Source organism: Carcharhinus amblyrhynchos, chromosome 18 (genome assembly GCF_965287045.1).
Source record: "Carcharhinus amblyrhynchos chromosome 18, sCarAmb.v2.hapA, whole genome shotgun sequence".
NCBI classification, from domain to species: domain Eukaryota; kingdom Metazoa; phylum Chordata; class Chondrichthyes; order Carcharhiniformes; family Carcharhinidae; genus Carcharhinus; species Carcharhinus amblyrhynchos.
In genome coordinates, this window is record NC_137341.1 from 37,375,032 (window position 1) to 37,398,768 (window position 23,737).

The window sequence follows — 23,737 nt, forward strand, 5'->3', positions numbered from 1 at the left end:
AAGAGCTGTAATACCAGAGAGTGATGTATGTTTACTGAGAGAGTCCAGCAGGGCTGTAGGTTCAAGAACTGCGCATTGCTCATCCTTCATAAGAACATAAGAAATAGGAGCAGGAGTAGGCCATCTAGCCCTTCGAGCCTGCCCCGCCATTCAATAAGATCATGGCTGATCTGTCGCTGCTCAGTTCCACTTTCCCGCCCTCTCCCCATAACCCTTAATCCCCTCGCTTATCAAAAACCCATCAACCCGCGTCTTAAAAATATTTAGCGAGGCAGCCTCCACCACTTCAACGGGCAGAGAATTCCAGAGATTCACCACCCTTTGAGTGAAGAAGTTCCTCCTCAACTCCGTTCTAAACCGCCCCCCTTTTATCTTGAGGCTGTGCCCCCTAGTCCTACTGTCCTTTCTGAGCGGGAAGAGTCTCTCCACCTCTATCCTATCCATCCCATTCATCATCTTATATGTCTCAATGAGATCTCCCCTCATTCTTCTAAACTCTAACGAGTACAAACCTAGTTTATTCAGCCTCTCCTCATAGCTCAACCCCCTCAACTCCGGAATCAGCCTAGTAAACCTCCTCTGCACTCCCTCCAAGGCCAAAATATCCTTGCGTAAGTACAGCGCCCAAAACTGCACACAGTACTCCAGCTGCGGCCTCACCAGTGCCCTATACAACTGCAGCAAGACCTCCCTACTTTTATATTCAATCCCCCTCGCGATGAAGGCCAGCATCCCATTCGCCTTCCTGACCACCTGCTGCATCTGCAAGCTGGGTTTTTGCGACTCATGCACAAGGACCCCGAGGTCCCTCTGCACCGTCGCATGCTGCAGTTTTTCGCCCTGTAAGTAATAGTCTGGGGGGGGTGGATGTCTCTTGCACCCCATTATCAATGGCACCCTCCCTCCCCCTGATGAGCCTCAGTGTCTGTAGCTCAGAGGCCAGCTCATCTACTTCTCGGACTATCATCTGCTTGACAGCCTTATTGATGATAAATTGGTAAATTCTATCCCCAAAGCTTAATGCCACTTGTGAAATGCTCACAGCAAAGTGTGGGCCTCTGAAACTCAGGAGCAGATGATGCAACAGTTGAGGTTACTGTTTGATGTGAGTGCTCTTTGAAACTTGCCCGGTGCGTTATCAGAGCAGGTCAAACATCACAGACAGCAGTGTTGATCTGTACATCAGCAGCAAAATACCCTGACCATTGACCCTTTAACTCCTTTTTTATCAGACAACATGTGAGAGATTTTGGACAACAGTGGTGTGGTCAATGATCTCCTGAGCTGAGAACAAGTCGAATCTTTTTAGTAGGAAGCACTGCGACCTATACCATCAATCGCCCTTTAAATAAGAGGCCATCCAATCCTTTTTAATTGCATCATTCCCCCAAACCTCTCTCCGTTTGCCCATAGCAACGCTTCACGCACAGAAACACAGGCCATTAACTAGGGCATAACCAAATGAACTTTCACAGAGATTGCCAACTCTCCAGCCTTACCCTGCTGTTTCCAGGAAGTGAGGGTGTTTTTTATTTAGCGTGCTTATTGTCACTGAACCCAGGAATTGCTGGCGAGATGGAGTTTTTTAAGCCTGACCTCAAATTTAATTCGCGGACACTTTTCAACAGTGTATGGGTCATTGTGCAGACCTGCACCATAGCTGCGGCCTGGATGGTTTCGGCAACCCCATTAGTGTTGGGGTGGGTGGCTGCACAGAGGCTTTGCCCAGTCAGGGAGTGGTTTTAAAGGGCCCACCATCACCGTGGGAGACGAAAGCCAGGTAGAATAGCAGTGAAGCCGACAATGAGAGAGTGGTTTCTGGTGAATGTTTTCTTCTGCGTAATCCTCCTGCCTTTGATCTTCAGCGTGGTGGGTTCAGCCATATTGGGGTGGTGTGAGAACAGGCTGGTGGGCTGAGGAAGTTATTGAGTAAGAGCAGATCAAATTGGAAACTTTAAGGTTTGAAGATTCATCTCCAGGACTCTACAAAGAGCAAAACCCAGGGGTGACATTTTCTTAAACTCTATCATCTGCAGTGGCAGGATTTGAATCCAGGTCCCCAGTGTATTTGCTGAGTTTCTGGATTAGTAGGCAAGCAATAATACCACAAGGCCATCACCTCCCTTGTATGTACCTCTTGGCACACTGCCCTATAGATTATGGCACCTCAGGTACATGTACAAGTACTTGTTAAATTGTTATCAGGAGTTCTGCTTCTATCACCCTTTCAGGTATACGACGCTGTTGACAAAGTAAAACATCCTGACGCGCTTCAACGTAGCGTTATTAAAGAAAAATTGACATTGTGCCACAATGCTTTTTTTCAAGATGGCGCCAAAGCGAGGCAATCTCTCGCGAGCATACCCTCTAATTCTATCTTTTACTCTGATTCTATGCTTTTAAAACTCCAACTCTTCTAAACTCTCTAATAATCTATATCCTGCACCCGCTCTTCTCCTTCTCTCCTGCGTACTCTATGAACGGTATGCTTTGTCTGTACAGCGCGCAAGGAACAATACTTTTCACTGTATACTAATACGTGTGACAGTAATAAATCAAAATCAAATCCATAGGGATGTGAGGACAGATGAACAGAATACTTAGCCAAAGAGGTAAGTTCAAAGAATGGAGGAGGGGGTGAGAGAGACAGAGAGGCGGACAGAGCGGATTACAGTGGCTGGCCCGAGGCAGCTGAAGCGAGGCTGCCAGTGGTGGAACAATTAAATTAAGAGACACAGAGGAGGTCAGGATTGAAGGAGCTCAGGGATGCTGGAGGGTTGTAGGGGTGGAGGAGTTTACAGAGAGACGGAGGGGCAAGGCTGTGGAAGGGTGTAAGTCGCTGTTGTTGCTGGGATCTGTGTTTCTTTCCGTAATTGGACAGTTGTTTTGCAAATCAGACTGGGTTAGCCGTGCACCTAGTGTATAATTATTAACTAAACCCAGGCACAAATTAAGATAAACATTTGCTGGCTTTTACAAGACACAAATAATATTAATTCAATGCACTGGGTCACAAGCTGCAAGGTTAGCGGGGACATTGCCAACGTGTGTGTGCTGAGGGATCTGCACAAATAACAGCTGGCCGATGTCCATCTCAGACAACGAGGGCAGTGCTCATCGAAATACAAAACTGCTTCTCTCAGCAGCAACACAGACAGGAATAGGCATGCGCTTCTGCTGAAAGTTCCCTTTTTCATCTCACCTTCGGCTCAAGGTGCTCTATCTGTAAAAGAGTACAGGAAAATGAGAAGTAGACACCAGAGTGATACAGTGTCCCAGTTGCCTGTACTGGATACCAGGGTGATACAAAGAACAAAGAACAACACAGCACGGGAAACAGGCCCTTCGGCCCAACGAGCCCGCGCCGCCGTCCCACTGTCTCAGTGACCTATTCATGATTTTAGTCTACGCCTAATGTGCGAGGATCAGGGAGGTCCAATTTAGGGACAATTTAGTACCCAATCAATCAGCCTAAAAGCACATCTTTGGGGATGTGGGAGGAAACCGGAGCACCCGGAGGAAACCCACGTAACCACGGGGAGAACGTGCAAACTCCCACAGACACAGGCCCAAATCCATGTGTCCGCACAGCAACAGAGATAGTCTCTGAGCTGTCATGTTGCCCTCGAGATGGTCCAGTTTAAGCACACTAACGACATGAAGCAATAGGCAACTCCTGAAGCAACGTCCAAGAGCAGCCCACTACAACCTGCCGCATGCATGCCCCTTGCTGGACTTAAATGCCTGTGGAGACAAAAAATTCATTATTAAACAGGCAAAGACTAACATCCCTGAGGCAAAACATATTCCCAAGCCTACAGTGTTTAGTAAGGCCTACTATATCCCCCTATATGTAGCCCGCTCATGTGGCTGTCTAAGTGACTCTTAAACAACCCTAGCGTGCCTGCTTCCACCACCTTACTCGGCAGTGCATTCCACACCCCCACTACCCTTTGCGTGAAAAACTGCCCTCTAATATTTGTCCTATACCTAGCCCCCCTCACCCTAAGCCCGTGACCCCTCGTTCTATCCATTTCTAATAGCGGAAAAAGCTTACCACCATTTACTCTATCTATCCCCTTCATAATCTTATAAACCTCTATTAGATCCCCCCTCAGCCGACGTCTCTCAAGGGAAAACAGCCCAAGTTCGTTCAATCTTTCCTCGTAAGACAGCCCTTCCATACCAGGCAGCATCCTGGTAAATCTCCTCTGCACTCTCTCCAGGATCTCTACATCCTTCCGGTAGTACGGCGACCAGAACTGGACGCAGTACTCCAAGTGAGGCCTAACCAACGTTCTATACAACTGCAACATCAGACTCCTACTCTTATATTCTATACCTCTTCCTATGAAGGCTAACATACCATACGCTTTCCTCATCACATTCTGCACCTGCGCCGACACCTTCAAGGACTTGTGCACTTGCACCCCCAGGTCTCTCTGCGTATCTATACTCCGGATAGTTCTACCTTTTATCGTATAACTCCCCTCCACATTATTCCGGCCAAAGTGCATCACCTCGCATTTCTCCGGATTAAATTCCATTTGCCATCTATCTGCCCAATCTACCAGCCTGTCTATGTCCTGTTGCATTGCCAGGCACTGCTCCTCAGTACCCACCAATCCAACCATCTTAGTGTCATCAGCAAATTTGCTGATCACACCACCTACCCCCTCTTCCAAGTCATTAATATATACCACAAATAGAAGAGGTCCTAGTACCGAGCCCTGCGGCACACCACTGGTGACAGACCTCCAATTGGAAAACGAGCCTTCCACTACTACTCGCTGTCTCCTCCTCCCAAGCCAGTTCTCCACCCATCTACATACCTGGCCTTGTATCCCATGAGCCTTCACCTTTTCTATCAGCCTACCATGAGGGACCTTGTCAAACGCCTTACTGAAATCCATATAGACGACATCAACGGCTTGTCCTTCGTCAACCGTTTTGTCACCTCTTCAAAAAATTCCACTAGATTCGTAAGGCACGACCTCCCTGTAACGAAGCCATGCTGCGTATCCCTGATCAGATTGCAGCGCTCCAGATGTTCATACATCCTATCCTTGAGGATCCTCTCCATTAGCTTGCCTATAACTGAAGTCAAGCTCACCGGCCTATAATTCCCTGGGTTATCCCTCTGACCCTTCTTAAACAACGGTACTACATTTGCAACCGCCAATCCTCTGGGACCTCACCTGTGTCCAAAGAAGAGACAAAGATTTGCGTCAGAGGCCCAGCAATTTCATCCCTCACCTCCCTTAACAGCCTGGGATAGATGCCATCAGGCCCCGGAGATTTATCCGTCTTTATACTGTCTAAAAGTCCCAACACCTCTTCCCTCGTGATGACTATTTCCCTCAACGGATCCTCAAACTCCTCAAGCACAGCACCAGACATCAGGCCCCTCTCCTGCGTGAATACCGACGCAAAGTATTCATTCAGGATCTCCCCCATTCCCCCAGGCTCCAAGCATAGTTCCCCTCCTCTGTCCCTGAGAGGACCAATCTTCCCTCTAACCATCCTTTTATTTCTAACATAGGAGTAAAATGCCTTAGGATTTTCTTTAATCCTACCCGCCAAAGCCATTTCGTGGCCCCTTTTTGCCTTTCTGATGCCCCTTTTAAGTTCTCTCCTACATTCTCTGTATTCTTCTAACGCTATCTCTGTCCTCAAATACCTAGATCTAATGTACGCCTCCCTCTTCCTCCTGACCAGGTCCTCAATATCCCTAGTTACCCACGGCTCTCTAATCCTACCCTTCCCATCCTTCCTCTTGACCGGCACGTGCCTTTCCTGCAAAGATTTTAGTTTTCCCTTGAGAGACTCCCACATACCCAGCGTCGACCTGCCATCAAACAGCTTACCCCAGTCCGTATCTTTAAGATCCTGCCTAATCCGGTTGTATCTAGCCCTCCCCCAGTTTAACACCCTCCCCTTAGGACAGGCTTCATCTTTATCCATTAATATCTTAAACCAGACAGAGTTGTGGTCACTGTTAGCCACCTGCTCTCCTACTTCAACGTCAACCACCTGCCCAGGCTCATTCCCCAGAACCAAGTCCAGTATAGCCCCCTCTCTGGTCGGGCTATCCACATACTGCTCCAGGGATCCTTCCATTACACACTGTACAAATTCCTCCCTGTCAGCACCCTCTGATCTCGGCACCTTCCAGTCTACCCCGGGGAGATTAAAATCTCCCACTACCACCACCCTATTCTTCCTGCACTTATCTAGAATGTCCCTGCTTATCCCTTCTTCCACAGCCCTCGGGCTGTTGGGCGGTCTGTAGTACACACCCAACATAGTAACATCTCCCTTCCTATTCCTCAACTCCACCCATAGCGACTCGATTCCTATATCCTCTATACCTCCCTCCCTCTGCACTGCTATGATGCAATCCTTAACTAACAACGCCACTCCCCCACCTCTCAGCGACCCACCCCTATCACGCCTGAAGCACTTATACCCGGGAACATTCAACTGCCAGTCCTGCCCTTCCTTTAACCAAGTCTCTGTAACTGCCACCACTTCCAACTTCCTTTCGAACATTATTGCCTTCAGTTCATCTGTTTTGCCAGTCACACTCCTAGCATTGAAACACATGCACCGAAGACCCTCAGAAACAATCCGATCCTTCTTCCTACCCTCCGGGCTTACCCTATCCCCAATCCCAGTCCCGTCCACCTCCCCACCCCCCCTCCATATTAGTTTAAACCCTGCCGAAACACTCCAGCTAACCTTCCAGCTAAGATATGCACACCCTTCCCAGTTAACTGTACCCCATCCCTCTTGTATATTTGCCCCTCTTTCATAAAGACTTCCCAGTGGTCTACGAATCTAAAACCCTCTGCCCTACACCAATCCTTCAACCACGCATTGAGTTGGAGTATCTCATTATTTCTAGCCCTGCTAGCCTCAGGCACCGGCAGCAGCCCAGAGAACGCCACCCTGGAGGCCCTACATTTCAGCCTAGCCCCCAACTCCCTGAACTGCCTACGTATGTCCCCCCTGCACTTTGTTCCTACATCCTTCTCTCCTACGTGCACTATCACATCAGACTCGGTCCCTCCACCCTTCAAAATTCCCTCTACCCTTTCTGAAACATCCTGTACCCCTGCTCCAGGGAGGCAGACTACCATCCTGGAGTCCCGCTTTTGCCCACAGAACCGCCTGTCAATCCCTTTGACTCTCCCATCCCCCACTACTATCTCACACCCTGCACTCTTCCCTTCCTCCGAGGTATTCTGATCTCCCTCCCTTGCCTTCTCTACCCCAGCTGTCACCCCACCCTTGATATTCCGGGGTAATTCCTCCGGGGCGGTCCTAGTGCTATGACTCCTTTTCTTTTTGCTCTTCCTAACTGTAACCCATCCATCTCTCCTCCTAGGTCCTGGTATCTGCTCAGTGTTACTGTCCCTATCCATTATTTCCTCATTTTCCCTAACTAAAAACATATCCTCCAGCCTCAGTTCCAGCTGCCTCACCCGGGCCTTTAATCTCTGCACCTCTAGACATTTCCCGCATATGTGGGCTTTCGGGAGATGTGCTGTCTCCAGAAATGTCCACATATGACAACGAACACAGTGAACACGTGTAACCCTAGACCCTGCCATTATGTTTGCCCCCTATTAAGGTGTCCTATTAATTCCTGTTACCAAGCCTGCGCTTGCCCAAGCCCAGTGAGCTTAAGCCCTTTTACCTCTCACTCTGCTTCCCGCCTCACTCTGCTGCCCGCTCCCGACGCTGCCCGCTATCTACCTTGGCCTTCTTTTTATACTCCCGCTCTCCCTTCCCAGCAGCCCCCACGCCTATCTCCCGCTACGGAGCGCAAAAATAAACAAAAAACCCTCCCGAACTAGAATTAAGTCAAAATACAGTAATTACAATGCAGCACACTCACCAAAAGGCAGCCACTCGTCGAAATCACAGCTCCAGAGAACAGTGTCCCACTGACCTGTACCAGACACCAGAGTGATACAGTGTCATAGTGACCTGTACCAGACACCAGAGTGATAGTGTCCCAGTCACCTGTACCAGACACCAGAGTGATACAGTGTCCCAGTCGCCTGTACCAGACACCAGAGTGATACAGTGTCCCAGCCGCCTGTACTGGACACTAGAATGATACAGTGTCCCATTTGCCTACACTGGATACCAGAGTGATACAGTGTCCCAATGACCTGTGCCAGACACCAGAGTGATACAGTATCCCAGTGAGCTGTACCAGACACCAGAGTGATACAGTGTCCCAGTGAGCTGTGTCATACACCAGAGTGCTACAGTGTCCCCGTTGCCTGTACCAGACATCAGAGTGATACAGTGTCCCAGTGAGCTGTACCAGATACCAGGGTGATACAGTGTCCCAGTGAGCTGTACCAGATCCCAGAGTGATACAGTGTCCCAGTGAGCTGTACCAGCTACCAGAGTGATACAGTGTCCCAGTGAGCTGTATCAGATACCAGAGTGATACAGTATCCCAGTGAGCTGTACCAGACATCAGAGTGATACGGTGTCCCAGTGAGCTGTACCAGACATCAGAGTGATACAGTGTCCCATGAGCTGTACCCGATACCAGAGTGATACAGTGTCCCAGTGAGCTGTACGAGAGACCAGAGTGAAACAGTGTCCCAGTGAGCTGTACCAGATACCAGAGTGATACGGTGTCCCAGTGAGCTGTACCAGACATCAGAGTGATACAGTATCCCAGTGAGCTGTACCAGACATCAGAGTGATACAGTATCCCAGTGAGCTGTACGAGATACCAGAGTGATACAGTGTCCCAGTGAGCTGTACCAGATACCAGTGTGATACAGTGTCCCAGTGAGCTGTACCAGATACCAGTGTGATACAGTGTCCCAGTGAGCTGTACGAGAGAACAGAGTGATACAGTGTCCCAGTGAGCTGTACCAGATACCAGAGTGATATAGTGTCCCAGTGAGCTGTACCAGATACCAGAGTGATACAGTGTCCCAGTGAGCTGTACCAGATACCAAAGTGATACGGTGTCCCAATGAACTGTACCAGATACCAGAGTGATACAGTGTCCCAGTGAGCTGTACCAGATAAGAACATAAGAACATAAGAAATAGGAGCAGGAGTAGGCCATCTAGCCCTTCGAGCCTGCCCCGCCATTCAATAAGATCATGGCTGATCTGTCGTGGCTCAGTTCCACATTCCTGCCCTCTCCCCATAACCCTTAATCCCCTCGCTTATCAAAAACCCATCAACCCGCGTCTTAAAAATATTTAGCGAGGTAGCCTCCACCACTTCAACGGGCAGAGAATTCCAGAGATTCACCACCCTTTGAGTGAAGAAGTTCCTCCTCAACTCCGTTCTAAACCGCTCCCCCCCCCCTTTATCTTGAGGCTGTGCCCCCTAGTCCTACTGTCCTTTCTGAGCGGGAAGAGTCTCTCCACCTCTATCCTATCCATCCCATTCATCATCTTATATGTCTCAATGAGATCTCCCCTCATTCTTCTAAATTCTAACGAGTACAAGCCTAGTTTATTCAGCCTCTCCTCATAGCTCAACCCCCTCAACTCCGGCATCAGCCTAGTAAACCTCCTCTGCACTCCCTCCAAGGCCAAAATATCCTTGCGTAAGTGCGGCGACCAAAACTGCACACAGTACTCCGGCTGCAGCCTCACCAGTGCCCTATACAGCTGCAGCAAGACCTCCCTACTTTTATATTCAATCCCCCTCGCTATGAAGGCCAGCATCCCATTCGCCTTCCTGACCACCTGCTGCACCTGCAGGCTGGGTTTTTGCGATTCATGCACAAGGACCCCGAGGTCCCTCTGCACCGTCGCCTGCTGCAGTTTTTCACCACGTAAGTAATAGTCCTTCCTACCATTCTTCCTACCAAAGTGGACCACCTCGCACTTGCCAACATTAAATTCCATTTGCCAGTTCCTGGCCCATTCGCCCAGCCTATCTAGATCCTTCTGCAGACTCTCCACACCCTCTGCACAATTTGCCGTTCCGCCAATCTTGGTGTCATCAGCAAATTTCGACACCATACACTCGGTTCCCTCCTCCAGATCATCTATATAAATGGTAAATAGCTGAGGCCCCAGCACCGACCCCTGGGGCACTCCACTAGTCACCAACCGCCAATCCAAATAGCACCCATTGACCCCCACTCTCTGCCTCCTATTAGACAGCCAATCCTCTATCCACGCTAACACCCTACCCCCAAATCCATGCCCCGTTACCTTCTGCAATAACCTCTTGTGAGGTACCTTGTCAAACGCCTTCTGAAAACCAGAGTGATACGGTGTCCCAGTGAGCTGTACCAGACATCAGAGTGATACAGTGTCCCAGTGAGCTGTACCAGATACCAGAGTGATACAGTGTCCCAATGAGCTGTACCAGATACGAGTGATACAGTATCCCAGTGAGCTGTACCAGACATCAGAGTGATACAGTATCCCAGTGAGCTGTATGAGATACCAGAGTGATACAGTGTCCCAGTGAGCTGTACCAGATACCAGTGTGATACAGTGTCCCAGTGAGCTGTACCAGACATCAGAGTGATACAGTATCCCAGTGAGCTGTACGAGATACCAGAGTGATACAGTGTCCCAGTGAGCTGTACCAGATACCAGTGTGATACAGTGTCCCAGTGAGCTGTACCAGATACCAGAGCGATACGGTGTCCCAGTGAGCTGTACCAGACATCAGAGTGATACAGTGTCCCAGTGAGCTGTACCAGATACCAGAGTGATACAGTGTCCCAGTGAGCTGTACCAGATACCAGAGTGACACGGTGTCCCAGTGAGCTGTACCAGATACCAGAGTGATACAGTGTCCCAGTGAGCTGTACGAGATACCAGAATGATACAGTATCCCAGTGAGCTGTACCAGACATCAGAGTGATACAGTGTCCCAGTGAGCTGTACCACATACCAGAGTGACACAGTGTCCCAGTGAGCTGAGCCAGATACCAGAGTGACACAGTGTCCCAGTGAGCTGTACCAGACATCAGAGTGATACAGTGTCCCAGTGAGCTGTACCAGACATCAGAGTGATACAGTGTCCCAGTGAGCTGTACCAAACACCAGAGTGATACAGTGTCCCAGTGAGCCATCTCAGCTGGTGCAGTGAGGGGTGTCTTGAAAAATACATGAAAAGGATGGGAAAAGAGAGGTATGGTCCCCGGAAGGTAGGGGGTTTTAGTTCAGTTGGGCAGCATGGTTGGTGTAGGCATGGAGGGCTGAAGGGTCTGTTCCTATGCTGTAATTTTCTTTGTTCTTTGACACAATGTCCCAGTGTCTGTACTGGACAGCGGATGATACTGTGTCCCAGTGAGCAGTGTGGGAATATTCCCAATTTGAGACGGTCCAAGTTTGTTTTTCCATTGAAAGAAGTCATAGAATCCCTGTGGTGCAGAAGGAGGCCGTTCGGTCCATCAAGTCTGCACCGACTGTGGGAGGAAGCTGGAGTACCTGGAAGAAACCCATGCAGACATGGGGAGAACATGCAAACTCCATACAGACAGTGACTCAAGCCGGGAATCGAACCGGGTCCCTGATGCTGTGAGACAGCCGTGCTAACCAGTGTACCACCATGCCATCTCCGCATTTTTTTCCACATATCCTGCTTGCAAGCTCTGCATTTGACTGTCCTATCATCTTTACATCTCCATCTGGGATATGCTGCGATGTGTGATCCAGTTCTCAGCTGGCTGTAGAATAGTGCCTTAAATGTGGAAGATAGTGGGATAGAATGAGCAGAAAATGCAGGTCAAAGGGTAGAGTCTATCTGATAAACTGGGAAGGAAGAAAGAGAGATTGAAAAATGTTGTCTGCCATAGGGGTAAATCTACCTGAATTTGAAAGCACAATAACATTTCAACACACGACTAAAACATTACTCCAGGGTATCAGGTAGAGGGGGGGGAGGTGTGAGGTAAGGAGGAACACAGCCTCATTATGTATTAATATATTCCAAAGATGTCTGTTCCATTCAGCTGTGCAATTAATCTCATTCTGAAATGTTCGCGAGAGGCACCAAACTGTTCCAGTGACAGACACTGACAGAGCACCGAGGGCTTGAATATTAACACCTAGTTTTTCCATAACAATAGGTCAGAGAATAGAAGGATAACCAGTGGGGACCCGGGTATCAGGAGATCATACAAACATTCCTGACCGATGGAAGGTATCGCCAGACAGCATTGAGCTGTGGGTGATCCGTCATTGACAATCCAAAGATGTGCGGGTTAGGTTGATTGGCCATGCTAAATTGACCTGTGGTCTCAGGGGGATTAGCAGGGTAAATGTATGGATTAGGGGGATAGGGCTGAGTGAGATTATTGCCAGTGTAGGCTCGATGGGCTGAATGGCCTCCCTCTCTCTGTGGGGTTTCTATGATTCTACAGGCAGTGGACCAGTTCACTTATCTCAGCAGCACCCTCTCTCAAGCAGTGACTATTGGTACAGAAGTTAACTGCAGAATAGCAAAGGCAAGTTCTGCTTTCGGTAGACAGCGCTCTACTGTATGGGAACATCGAGGAATCAGCCCAGCAACAAAACTGAAGGTCTACAGTGCCGTGGTACTCACCAGCCTCCTGTATGCCTGTGAAACATGTATTGAAGGCATGCCTTCCACATGACTTATCTTCGCAGAATATTACGCGTCAGATGGCAAGACAAAGTACCAGATACTGAAGTTCTCTCTAGGGCAAGTCTACCATCAGTCCACACACTGCTGATGAGAGCACAGACCTGGTGGGCAGGTTATGTCATCTGTATGCCAGACGAGCACATACCCAAGCAGCTCCTTTTTGGGGAACTCTCTGCTGAAAGACGCTTGCATGGAGGGCAGAAGAAACATTACAAAGACACACTCAAGGCCTGCCTGAAGTCGCTTGGCATAGACACGACCACTTGGGAAATGCTGGCACAAAACCGCACTACCTGGTGCTGCCTCATCCACACGGGCTTACGAAGCAAGGTGCATTGCTGAAGCACAACATAAGCGTGAGCTGCGCAAGTCCAGAGCCATCAGTGCAACAACTACAGTGCCTACACAAGTCTGTCCAATATGTGCCAGGACATTGCATGCCCGAATTGGCCTGATCAGTCATCTTCAGACACATCGCATCCAGCCTCAAAATGACTAATGGCGTCAAGGTCCTCATCGATGACGATGGACGAACAACAATCGATTTTATGATTCTATTCAAGGCTGAGATCTATAGACTCTAAAGGAATGGGTGGATGTTGGGATCGTGTAGTAAAGTGGATGAGATATTGGTGTTGCTGGGTGAGCCAGCATTTATTCCCCATCCCTAACTTCCCTTGAGAAGGTGGTGGTGAGCTGCCTCTATGTAACACTGCTGTCCATGTAGTGTGGCTACATTCACTGTGCTGTTAGGATTTGTCCCAGTGACAGTGAAGGAACAATGATAAGTCAGGGGAACTTACAGCCCCAGTTGAGGTGGAAGGTCATGCATGATTTTCTTAAATAGTGGAGCAAGTATGAGGAGCTGTGAGACCTACTCCTACTTTTTTAGGCCCATAGATAATGAGCAAAGTCAGGCAGCCAATTTGTGGACAGTAAGCTCGCCCGGATGGCATTTTAGTGATTGTTGCGGGACAAAAGGGGTCCTCATCAGTGGGGGTATCTTCCCTGCTCTTCTTCACATAATATTTTGTGTATTTTTTTAAAACATCTGCCTGAGAGAAAAGCTTGTTTAAAATCTCATTCAAAAGAGAGCACCTCTGACAGTGCAGCACTCCCTGAGTACTGGGCCATAACTAATGCAGACAAAGACTAAGGGAGTGCAAAAACTGTGGCTCATTAAGAGGAATATTATAAACCAGGAGTTAACCTGAGGTAGAGAACCAAAAAGATGGAGGAAAGATTGCACAAGCAAAAGAAATGGTGGCAAGAAAGGGAAGGAAAATATATGCAAGAGAAGAGTGATGGTGGAGATAGCCTGCCATTGGACAATGTAACAATGTAACCAATGGTAACATGCTGTGAGGGTCAGCTGACCCATTAGACAAGGTAACCAATGACAAGATGATGTGATCATCTGATCCGGATCAAGGCCTATGGAGAGAAAGGGGGACTGGGATACTGAAAGTGCATGATTAGCCATGATCATGTTGAATGGTGGTGTGGGTTCGAAGGGCCAAATAGCCAACGCCTGCACCTGTTTTCTATGTCTAAGGGCAACATGGCAGCACAGTGTTTGGCACTGCTGCCTCACACCCAGCTTAGGTCACTATTTGTGTGGAGTCTGCATATTCTCCCCTGTATCTGCGTGGGTTTCCTCCGGGTGCTCCTCTTTCCTCCCACAGTCTGAAAGACGTGCTGGTTCAGTGCAATTGCCATGCTAAATTCTCCCTCAGTGTACCCAAACAGGTGCCGGAGTGTGGTGAATAGGGAATTTTCACAGTAACTTCATTGTAGTGTTAATATAAGCCTACTTCTGACATTAATAAATAGACTTAAGTGTTTCTAAATTGAAAGCAGATAGGCAATGTGGAGAGCCTTTGTGGTCTAGGATGTGGCCTGAGTGTTGGTGTAACAAAGTTTCTTTATTAAATCTTTACTTTGATTTACTTTGTGAAGTTAATTCTTTTATTGCTCGCTACTAGAGTGTCCTCCCTGCCGGATGAACAGCCAGTGGCAAGTTCTTCTGGTCCCGCCATTGTTAACAGGACTTCCTGTTGTTTGTACCCTGCTTTGCCGGGGAACCCATGGTGGGGGGAAGGGAAGTGGAGAGGGGAGAAGCCGGGGGGGGGGGGCGGGGGGGGTCACCATGGGAGGGAAGAATTTCAGCGTGGAGGCAAAATCCTGTGCCATTTTTGTCAAAATAACTCCACCAGGCCTAACATTATTGACACATCATAAGAATTGTTCTACTATAGTAAGACGATGGCTTAATGGTATTATCACTAGACCATTAATCCAGAAAATCAGTTAAATTTATGGCGACCTAGGTTCGAATCCCACCACAGCAGGCGGTGGAATTTGAATTCAATAAAAGAAACATCTGGAATTAGGTATCTACTGATGACCATGAAAACATTGTCGATTGTCGGAAAAACCCATCTGGTTCAGTAATGTCTTTTAGTGAAGGAAATCTGCCGTCCTTACCTGGTCTGGCCTACGTGCGACTCCAGAAGCACAGCAATGTGGTTGACTCTCAACTGCCCTCGGGTAACTAGGAATGGGCAATAAATGCCAGCGACGCCCATGTCCCATGAATGAATAAGAAAATATATAACATCAAGCGAGGAGCTTTGCGAATCTGGTTTGCCGCACTGACTTTTTGTTTGGTTGAAGTACCCCACTTGTCACCAGTTAATTCAAGGTGACGTTTTCATCTCGGTAGAACGAAGCAAAGATTGCTTCTTTCCTCCTCTGGTCGGCCGCTAATTTCATCAGGTGCACACAATAATGAAAAAAAACTGTTTTAAAATTTATAAAGCCCTGCAGCTGATCTCAGGTCTTCTCATCACTACCTGAGGATGGAAAGAGATTATGTATGTTGGCCAGCTTCCAGAATTGGCTTGCACTAAATATGAAAATCATCCTTTTGAATTGCAAAGTAGGCACGCAAAGCATTTCCCGCTGTTAAATCGGAGGGATGGGGCAAGGGCCAGTTTGCTCATTTTGGTTGCAATTAAGTCATGTGCATTCTGTGGTGAGATTCCCTCACAACAACCTCACTGTCGCCTCAGAGTCAGATTAGAAAAAAGGATGAGGCCTTTACAGCCCACTGAGCCTGTTTGGAGTAGACAGTTGTCCTGTCTGTATGAAGGACGTTGTTAGACTGGAAAGGGTGTAGAAGAGATTTATAAGGATGTTACTGGGACTGGAAGGTTGCAAATTATAAGGGGAAGCTGGAGAGACCAGGACATTTTACCCTGGGGCGTAGGAGGATGAGGGGTGACCTTATAGAGGTTTATGGAATCATGAGGGGCGGAGATAGCCAATGTCTTTTCCCCAGGGTAGGGGAATCCAAAACTAGGGGGCAAAGGTTTAAGATGAGAGGGAAATGATTTGAAAGGGATCTGAGTGCAACTTTTTCACTCAGAAGGTGGTGCCAAAGGGGGTGGTAGGGGCGGGTACAATTACATTTAAATTTGGATAGGGGAGGATTAGAATCATTCAGGAAGAGGACTGGGGGGATATGCCAAATAAAAAAGGCATAAGGAGGATAGGTAAGGAGCAGATAATTAAATATAATTCCATGTGTTATTCCTTACTAACTGATTTCCCATTGTTCTCTATTCCCTTCACTCACCCCACAACGATGGAAGGCTGTTCCTTCCATTCGAGTACAACTAACAAGAGTTTTACTTGTACTTGGGCCCAGTCAGTAACAAAGAATCATTATTCTCGAAAGAGGCGGTAATAAATTGATTTTGTGACAGAATGCCTGAAGGCATGGCCACTAACCCACACAGGCGCCTCAATTTTAACCAGTTCCCACCCAATTAAGCACTGCCATTGCCTTCAATGGAAACCAGTAACCACATTGAGGCTGTGTCACAGGTGAGCATCATCTCGCCGGCACAGGGTTACAATCACGGGACCATCACAGAAGGAGCCCATTCAGCCCATCATGCCCATGCTGGCTTTTTGAAAAAGCTGCCCAATTAGTTACACATGCCCTACAGTTTTTCCCTTGCAAAATGTTCTTTCACAAGTTAAACTTAAGCAACTCCCTTCAGCGAACTGTTATTAAATCTGCTTCCACCACCCTGTCAGGCTGTGCTTCTCAGATCACAACCCACTGCATTAAAAAAGAATCTCCTCACTTCCCCGCTTTTCCTTTTGCCAATCACCTTGAATCGGTGTCCTCCGGTTCCTGTCTCTTTTACCAGTTCAAGTTTCTCCTTCCTCACTATCTCAAAACCCTGAATGGGTATCGATCACCTCGAAGCTAAATCTCCCGCTAATCACCCTGCTCAAAGGAGAACTGCGAAAGAGAGAAAAAATGGAGTCATTTCCGATTCGGAAGGATTATATACATTGGGTGCAATTTATATCGATACTTTGGGCAGAGTTCTCCTACCCCACCCACCACGGGAATCGTAGCAGACAGGACACGGACCACGCAAAGAGATTTTCCAACCCTGGGGCAAGCGCAACCAGAAAATCCCACCCTTTGTCAGGGTAGATGCAGAGAAGTAGGCCGGAACTCTCCAGGATCACACGCCCCGCTATTGCTGCCAGTGAGAACAGAGAATCCCCATTCACGGCAGCGGGACCGGAGAATCCCGGGCCATGGGCGAGATCGGAAAATTTCAGCTGCAATTTTTCTCACGTAGGTGAAGTCAGGAATAACGCACCGTTATCTCGGAATTACAGCAAGGTCATTGGGAGCAGAATGAGGAGACGGTTTTCCACACACAGGGCATTGGAAGCCTGGGGGCGGAATTTTCCGATCCTGCCCACCACCGGGAATCGTAACGAGCGGGACACGGATCGTGCAAATGTCCATTGACCTTGGGCAGGATTTCCTGACCTTGGGGTGGGTGCAGTCAGAAAATCATAAGAACATAAGAAATAGGAGCAGGAGTAGGCCATCTAGCCCTTTGAGCCTGCCCCGCCATTCAATAAGATCATGGCTGATCTGAAGTGGATCAGTTCCACTTTCCCGCTTTCTCCCCGTAACCCTTAATTCCCTTGTCCATCAAAATCAGGCCCTTTAAGCACCTCTCCACATCTCCCAGCATCCTGTCCCCCCCACCCCTACCCTCCACCTCCCCATCCCTGGAAGGTCAAGTACTTTTGGATCAATGAAAATTTCAAAGACTGGGATCGATAGATTTTGGCAAGGTGGACGTGCTGGGAAATGGAGCAAAGGCAGGCGAATGCAGTTTGAGACAGAGGTTATCTGAGCATGGTGCAGTAGGTTCAAACAGCTGAATGGCCTACTCCTGTTCTTATATTGTGTCGTTTAAATGAAGAAAGGGCCAATCTTTTAAATTCGGAGATGTTTTGCATTTTGATTGAAATATTTGTTGCCTGTGAACTAATTACCCTGTGTTTGCCTCACAGCCATGAAGTCTGGGGGTACGCAGCTCAAACTCATCATGTCTTTCCAGAACTATGGGCAAGCACTATTTAAACCAATGAAGTGAGTATCTCTCTCAATTATCTTCTTCACTTCTTTGGCCAGTGATTGCACTGTGTGTAAATTAACAATAAACGTGTTCCTTTGATGTCACAACGCATTCCGATTATCTTCCGATGATCCGATTACCTCCCATGCACCGTGACCAACAGTCTCCTTACGACAAAAAAAACTGAAAAATGCTGGAAAATCTCAGCAAGTCTGGCAGCATCTGTGGAAAGAGAATAGAGCCAACATTATGAGTCAAGATGACCCTGCCTCAGAACTCTGACAAATGGTCATCTAGACTCGAAACGTTGGCTCTATTCTCTCCCCACAGGTGAGACCCCATCTGAAATACTGTGTATGGTATTAGTCTCATTTAAGGAAGGATGTAATTGCATTGGAAGCGGTTTAGAAAATATTTACCAGATGATACCTGGAATGAGGAGAGGTTGGACAGCTTGGACGCGTATCCACTAGGATTTACAAGGATAAGAGGCGACTTGATTGAAACCTTTAAGGTCCTGAGGGGTCTTGACAGGTTGGATGTGGAGAAGATGTTTCCTCTTGTGGAAGAATCCAGAAGTAGTAGGTCATTGTCTATAATTAAGCTGTTGTTCATTTACGATAGAGATAAGAAGAAATGTTTTCTCTCAGAGGGTAGTAAATCATTGCAGAAGGCAAAGAAGGCAGAATATTTTCAAAGCAGAGTTAGAGAGATTCAGAGATAGGCAGGAGGTTACAATCAGGTCAGCCATGATCTTATTGAAGGGGCTGAGTGGCCTCCTCCTACTCCTACTCCTAATTGGTATGTTCGTATGTCTTTGCAGTCTGCACTATTGAGAGTTAGATGACTTGGATGAGTCTTTCTGGAATTTGGAGAAGTTAGAAGAGGGAAGTTATAGATGATATCAAGATTATTTTCCTCCCACCATGAAGGTCTCCAATCCACTGGTTGCTGAGATCCATCCATCACCCCCTCATGCCCATCTCACTGTGCATCAGTGTTACTGAGGCATGAGGAGATCCTATGACCCATCCCTCTCACCACAATCTCAATGCAGGGTGGACAGATAGGACGGTCAATATCTGTAAGTGAAGTCTGGGAGGACGTGAGCAAAAATTTAGGGTCCAGCTTAAGGGTTGGTGGTTCAGTATTATACCTCACTCCCCACATTACCTTGTGACCATCTAAAAATAGTGTTATGATCCTAGTTGATGTTAAAGATGTCCAAAGATGTGTGGGTTAGGTTGATTGGCTATGCTAAATTGCCCCTTAGTGTCAGGGGGATTAGCAGGATAAAAATGTAGAGTTACCAGGATAGGGGCCTGGGTGGGATTGTTGCTGGTGCAGTCTTGATGGGCTGAATGGTCTCCTTCTGCACTGTAGTGATTCGATAATACTGGACAAGTCAGGTCTCGGAGTGAAACCTGGCTTGATAGGTCCCAACTTTTCCATCTTTAGAATTGTGGAGGTAGGTTACTGAACAAGGGGTCTACTGATACACATTTAATACAAAGAATAAAATATTAATTAAAACAAGAAAAGTGAACTATTTCACACCAGTTAAAAAGGTTGGAAAGATCTCAGTACAAACACAAGAAGATTATTGAAATTCCCAGCTATTCCTTTAGTCCTTTAGTCCTGCAACCTCTTTACAGGCACATAATCCAGTGAAGAGTTACCACCAGCTTGACACAAAGGCTCCTTGTTTGGGGTTGGCACAGTTGCAAACAGTTTTCTTCCAGCAACTTCCTGAGCATTCATTTTTTTATTCATTGATGGGATGTGGGCATCACTGGCTGGGTCAGCATTTATTGCCTATCCCTAACTACCCGCTATTTCAGAGGGCATTTAAGAGTCAATCGCACTTTCATGGAGCCGGAATCACATGTAGGTCAGAGCAGTTAAGGATGGCAGATTTCCTTCTCTAACGGACATGAGCAAACCAGATGGGTTTTAACGACAATCAACAGTGATTTTGTGATCATCAGTAGGCTTTTAATTCCAGATTTTTATTGAATTCAAATTTCATCATCTGCCATATTGAGATTTGAATCTGGGTCCCCAGATCTTGCTCGGGGTCTCTGGATTGATAATCCAATGGCAGTGCCACTATGCCACCACTTCACCCACTTAATGTTTCTCACCCAACTCATATCCATGAGACAAGCAAAAGCCACACTCTAAATCCACTGCTTTTCAACTATAGAGCCAATAAGTTCCCAAAACTCGGGGCAGAATTTTCCGGCATGTCTGCCCGAGGCTCGTACGGTCCTATCCGAGGCCAATGGAGAATGTTGTTCTCCCATCCTCGCCCGCCCCCGGAATTGGCATGCTGGTAAAATTCCGGCCTCAATCTTTCAGTTGCGCCTTCTCCAAACGGGCCACTTTGCTGAGCCCCATAACTGGCTTAACTGTCTCACTGGCCTTATTTTCTTCTCAGACAATTTCAGATCCCTGTCTTCTCTCTCTGACACACAAAGATCCCTGTCTTGTCTCTCTGACACACAATGAACACATTCCCCCTCTCAGCTCCTGTCTCTTCTGTACCTATCTCTGGATCGCTGTCGCTAAGTAACGGGAAACCTTTTTTGCTTTGTTTTTGTTTCAGAATCACTGAGCTTTCAACTCCTTTAACCCATCTCTTTAACTTCAGGAATTGGAAGACCTCTTTGAAAATGTGTATATACAAACAAACCCAAAAAATCTGAAACCTTTCAGCCACAAGACTATCCAGACACCCAGGCACCAAGGTTCATAAACAAAATCTAATGAAACTAAAGGATTTTTACTTTTCTTAACACAGAAATATGTTCAGAAATTCAGCTTAAAATCATATATAGTTTATAACAATAGACAAATTAGCGCAGGAACACGCAAGCCTAATAAGAGTCCAATCTTTCTCCGGACTCATTTTGCCAATTCCTCTGGGTTATGTGTTCAATAATCCCCATACATCCAGACTTTCCTCCATCGCAATATCAAATTGTCCTCAAATGATTGTAGGCTTTTGGCCTGCACTACTCAACCAGATCGTCCATTTGATACAAAATCCTAATGGGACTGGATAAATGTGGGAAGAATGTTCCCGATGTTGGGCAAGTCCAGAGCTAGTGGTCACAGTCTAAGAATAAGGGGTAAGCCATCCAGGAATGAGATAAGGAAGGACTTCTTCACTCAAGAGAGTTGTGAACCTGTGGAATTTTCTACCACAGAAAGCTGTTGGGGCCAGTTCATTAAATATGTCCAAGAGGGCGTGGTCCTTGTGGCTAAAGGGATTAAGGAGTATGGAGAGAAAGTGGGAGGGGGATACGGAAAGCGCATGATCAGCCATGATCTTTCTGAATGGTGGCTCGAAGGGTTGAATGGCACCTATTTTCTATGAATTGATTTGATTTGATTTATTATTGTCACATGTATCAGGATGCAGTGAAAAGTATTATTTCTTGCGTGCTGTACAGACAAAACTATTCATAGAATACATAGCGGAGAAGGAAATGGAAGGGTGCTACAGTACATAGTGCTACAGTCATTGCTAGGGTGCAGAGAAAGATCAGCTTAATATAAGGTAGGTCCATTCAAAAGTCCGATGGCAGCAGGGAAGAAGCTGTTCTTGAGTCGGTTGGTATGTGACTTTCCCAACGGAAGAAGGTGGAAAAGAGAATGTCCAGGGTGCGTGGGGTCTTTGATTATGCAGGCTGCTTTCCCGAGGCAGTGGGAAACGTGGACAGAGTAAATGGATGGGAGGCTGGTTTGTGTGGTGGACCGGACTTTGTTCACAATTCCATGCAGCAAGCGTGGTTTACGTGAAGAAGAATGTTCTGACTGCCACCCATTGATTGAACTTGTGCCTTTGTCTCACTATCACAACTTCATTGAGAAATCACCTCAGGTTGAACTTTCTTGCCAGAATTCTACCGTCCCACCCTCCATGGAATCGGAGCGGGCGAGGGGCAGGCAGTGGAAATGTCCGTTGTCCTTGGGTGGGATTTTCCAGTCTTGCTTGAGCGAGGCTGTAAAATCCCACCCTCTGTATTGTTATTTCTCACAGCTCTGTGAGGGCTCTTCTCAATCGCCTGTCCTTCAAAGCCACAAAAACACCACTTCCACCAGTTATTCCTCTTCATACTGACAGTTTCATGCCTCTGCTCCATTTTATCCAGCTTCAGGGTTTGAAAGTTGCCCTGGTTCCTCAGTGACCAGAACTCAGTAGTGTACTCAAAGGACAATTACTCAATACTGTGCTCAAATTGACAAATAACCAGAGCAAATTGATGCTAGCGTCAATTGTCTTTCACTGCTGGGTTCAAAGGCTACTCCATACACCTGATTACAAAATCTAGACAGACATTCCCTGGGGCGGTGCTGATGGAGTGCTGCACTGTCAGAGATGCCATCGTTTAGATAAGTGAGGATCTATCTGTCCTCTCTAGTGGACATAGACAATCCATGCTACTATTTCAAAGAATTGCAGGAGGTTTCTCCCTGGTGACCTGGACAATATTTAACCATCAGCTAACAAGACTCAAATCATAATCAGTTTGTGGGATCTTGCTGTGCATTAACTAGCTGCGGCATTTTCCAACATTGCAACAGCTCTTCAAAACAGTACTTCATTGACTGCAATTTGGGACAACATAGGTCACAAAAGGGTGGCACGGTGGCACAGTGGTAAGCACTGCTGTTTCACAGTGCTAGGGACACGGGTTCAATTCCAGCCTCGGGTTACTGTCTGTGTGGAGTTTGCACATTCTCCCCATGTCTGCATGGATTTCCTCCGGGTGCCCTGGTTTCCTCACATACTCCAACGATGAGTAGGTTAGATGGATTGGCCATGCGAGGTTGCATCTAAGGCCTGGGTAAGATAGTCTGTCAGAGAGTCAGTGCAGACTCAATGGGCTGAATGGCCTGTTCTGCATTGTAGTGATTCTCTGATTATAAATGCAAGTTCTCTTTACCCATTTCCTTATGTGTAGAATGAACTCTCACCCAGACTGATCTATAATATTACACTTTCCAGTTGTTGCTTACTTCGGGAGCTGAAGCATCTTACTCTGAGTGTGCCTGGCATTCAGGTACAAGCACAAGCTAGCCCTGTAATTTGACTCGAGCCTCAGATCGTTTTGTTTCTTTTGTTTCTGTTTGCTTTGCCACAATTCACTTTTCTCCATTACCTTCTCATTCTTCACTTGGCCACGGTCCAGGTTCTGCCTATCCGCTTTGATAGAATGTGTTCACCTGAAGTGAAGGGCTTCCAACTGGTGCTCTGCAGTGAAGGAGCTGCGGGGAAGAGATCAACGCCCACTCACTTTCCAAAACTGCTCCTGTGAGTGAGAAAGCAAAGACTGCTTATTCCAGAGCTGCAATCTGCAAAGTTTTAGCAACTACCCCACCCCGCCCATGACCTTCATATTTAGGCCATCATGCACTTTAATGTTAACATAGGGTTATCAGTCGCTGGATATATGGAATAGGCACAGTACTCCAGGGGAGAGGGATTGGGCTAGATTTTGCACTTAAATCTCTGGACTGGAACCTGACCCACAGCTTCTGATGTTAGAGGTGAGAGTGTCACCCACTGATCCACAAGGACCTCCGATTCCCAGAATTCACAATAGGAGGCAGGTCCAAATCTTAAAATC

At 47.3% G+C, this 23,737-nt stretch overlaps 1 protein-coding gene across 1 annotated transcript in view; it reads left to right on the forward strand.

The window, feature by feature from the left end:
• Positions 1 to 23,737, forward strand: part of fam20cb (FAM20C golgi associated secretory pathway kinase b) — a 102,580-nt gene that overhangs the window by 41,045 nt on the left and 37,798 nt on the right. Inside the window, exon 3 of the mRNA XM_080206834.1 lies at positions 18,034 to 18,112. Within this exon, the coding sequence (XP_080062960.1) occupies positions 18,034 to 18,112 (79 nt within the window). The remainder of the gene's footprint in view (positions 1 to 18,033; positions 18,113 to 23,737) is intronic.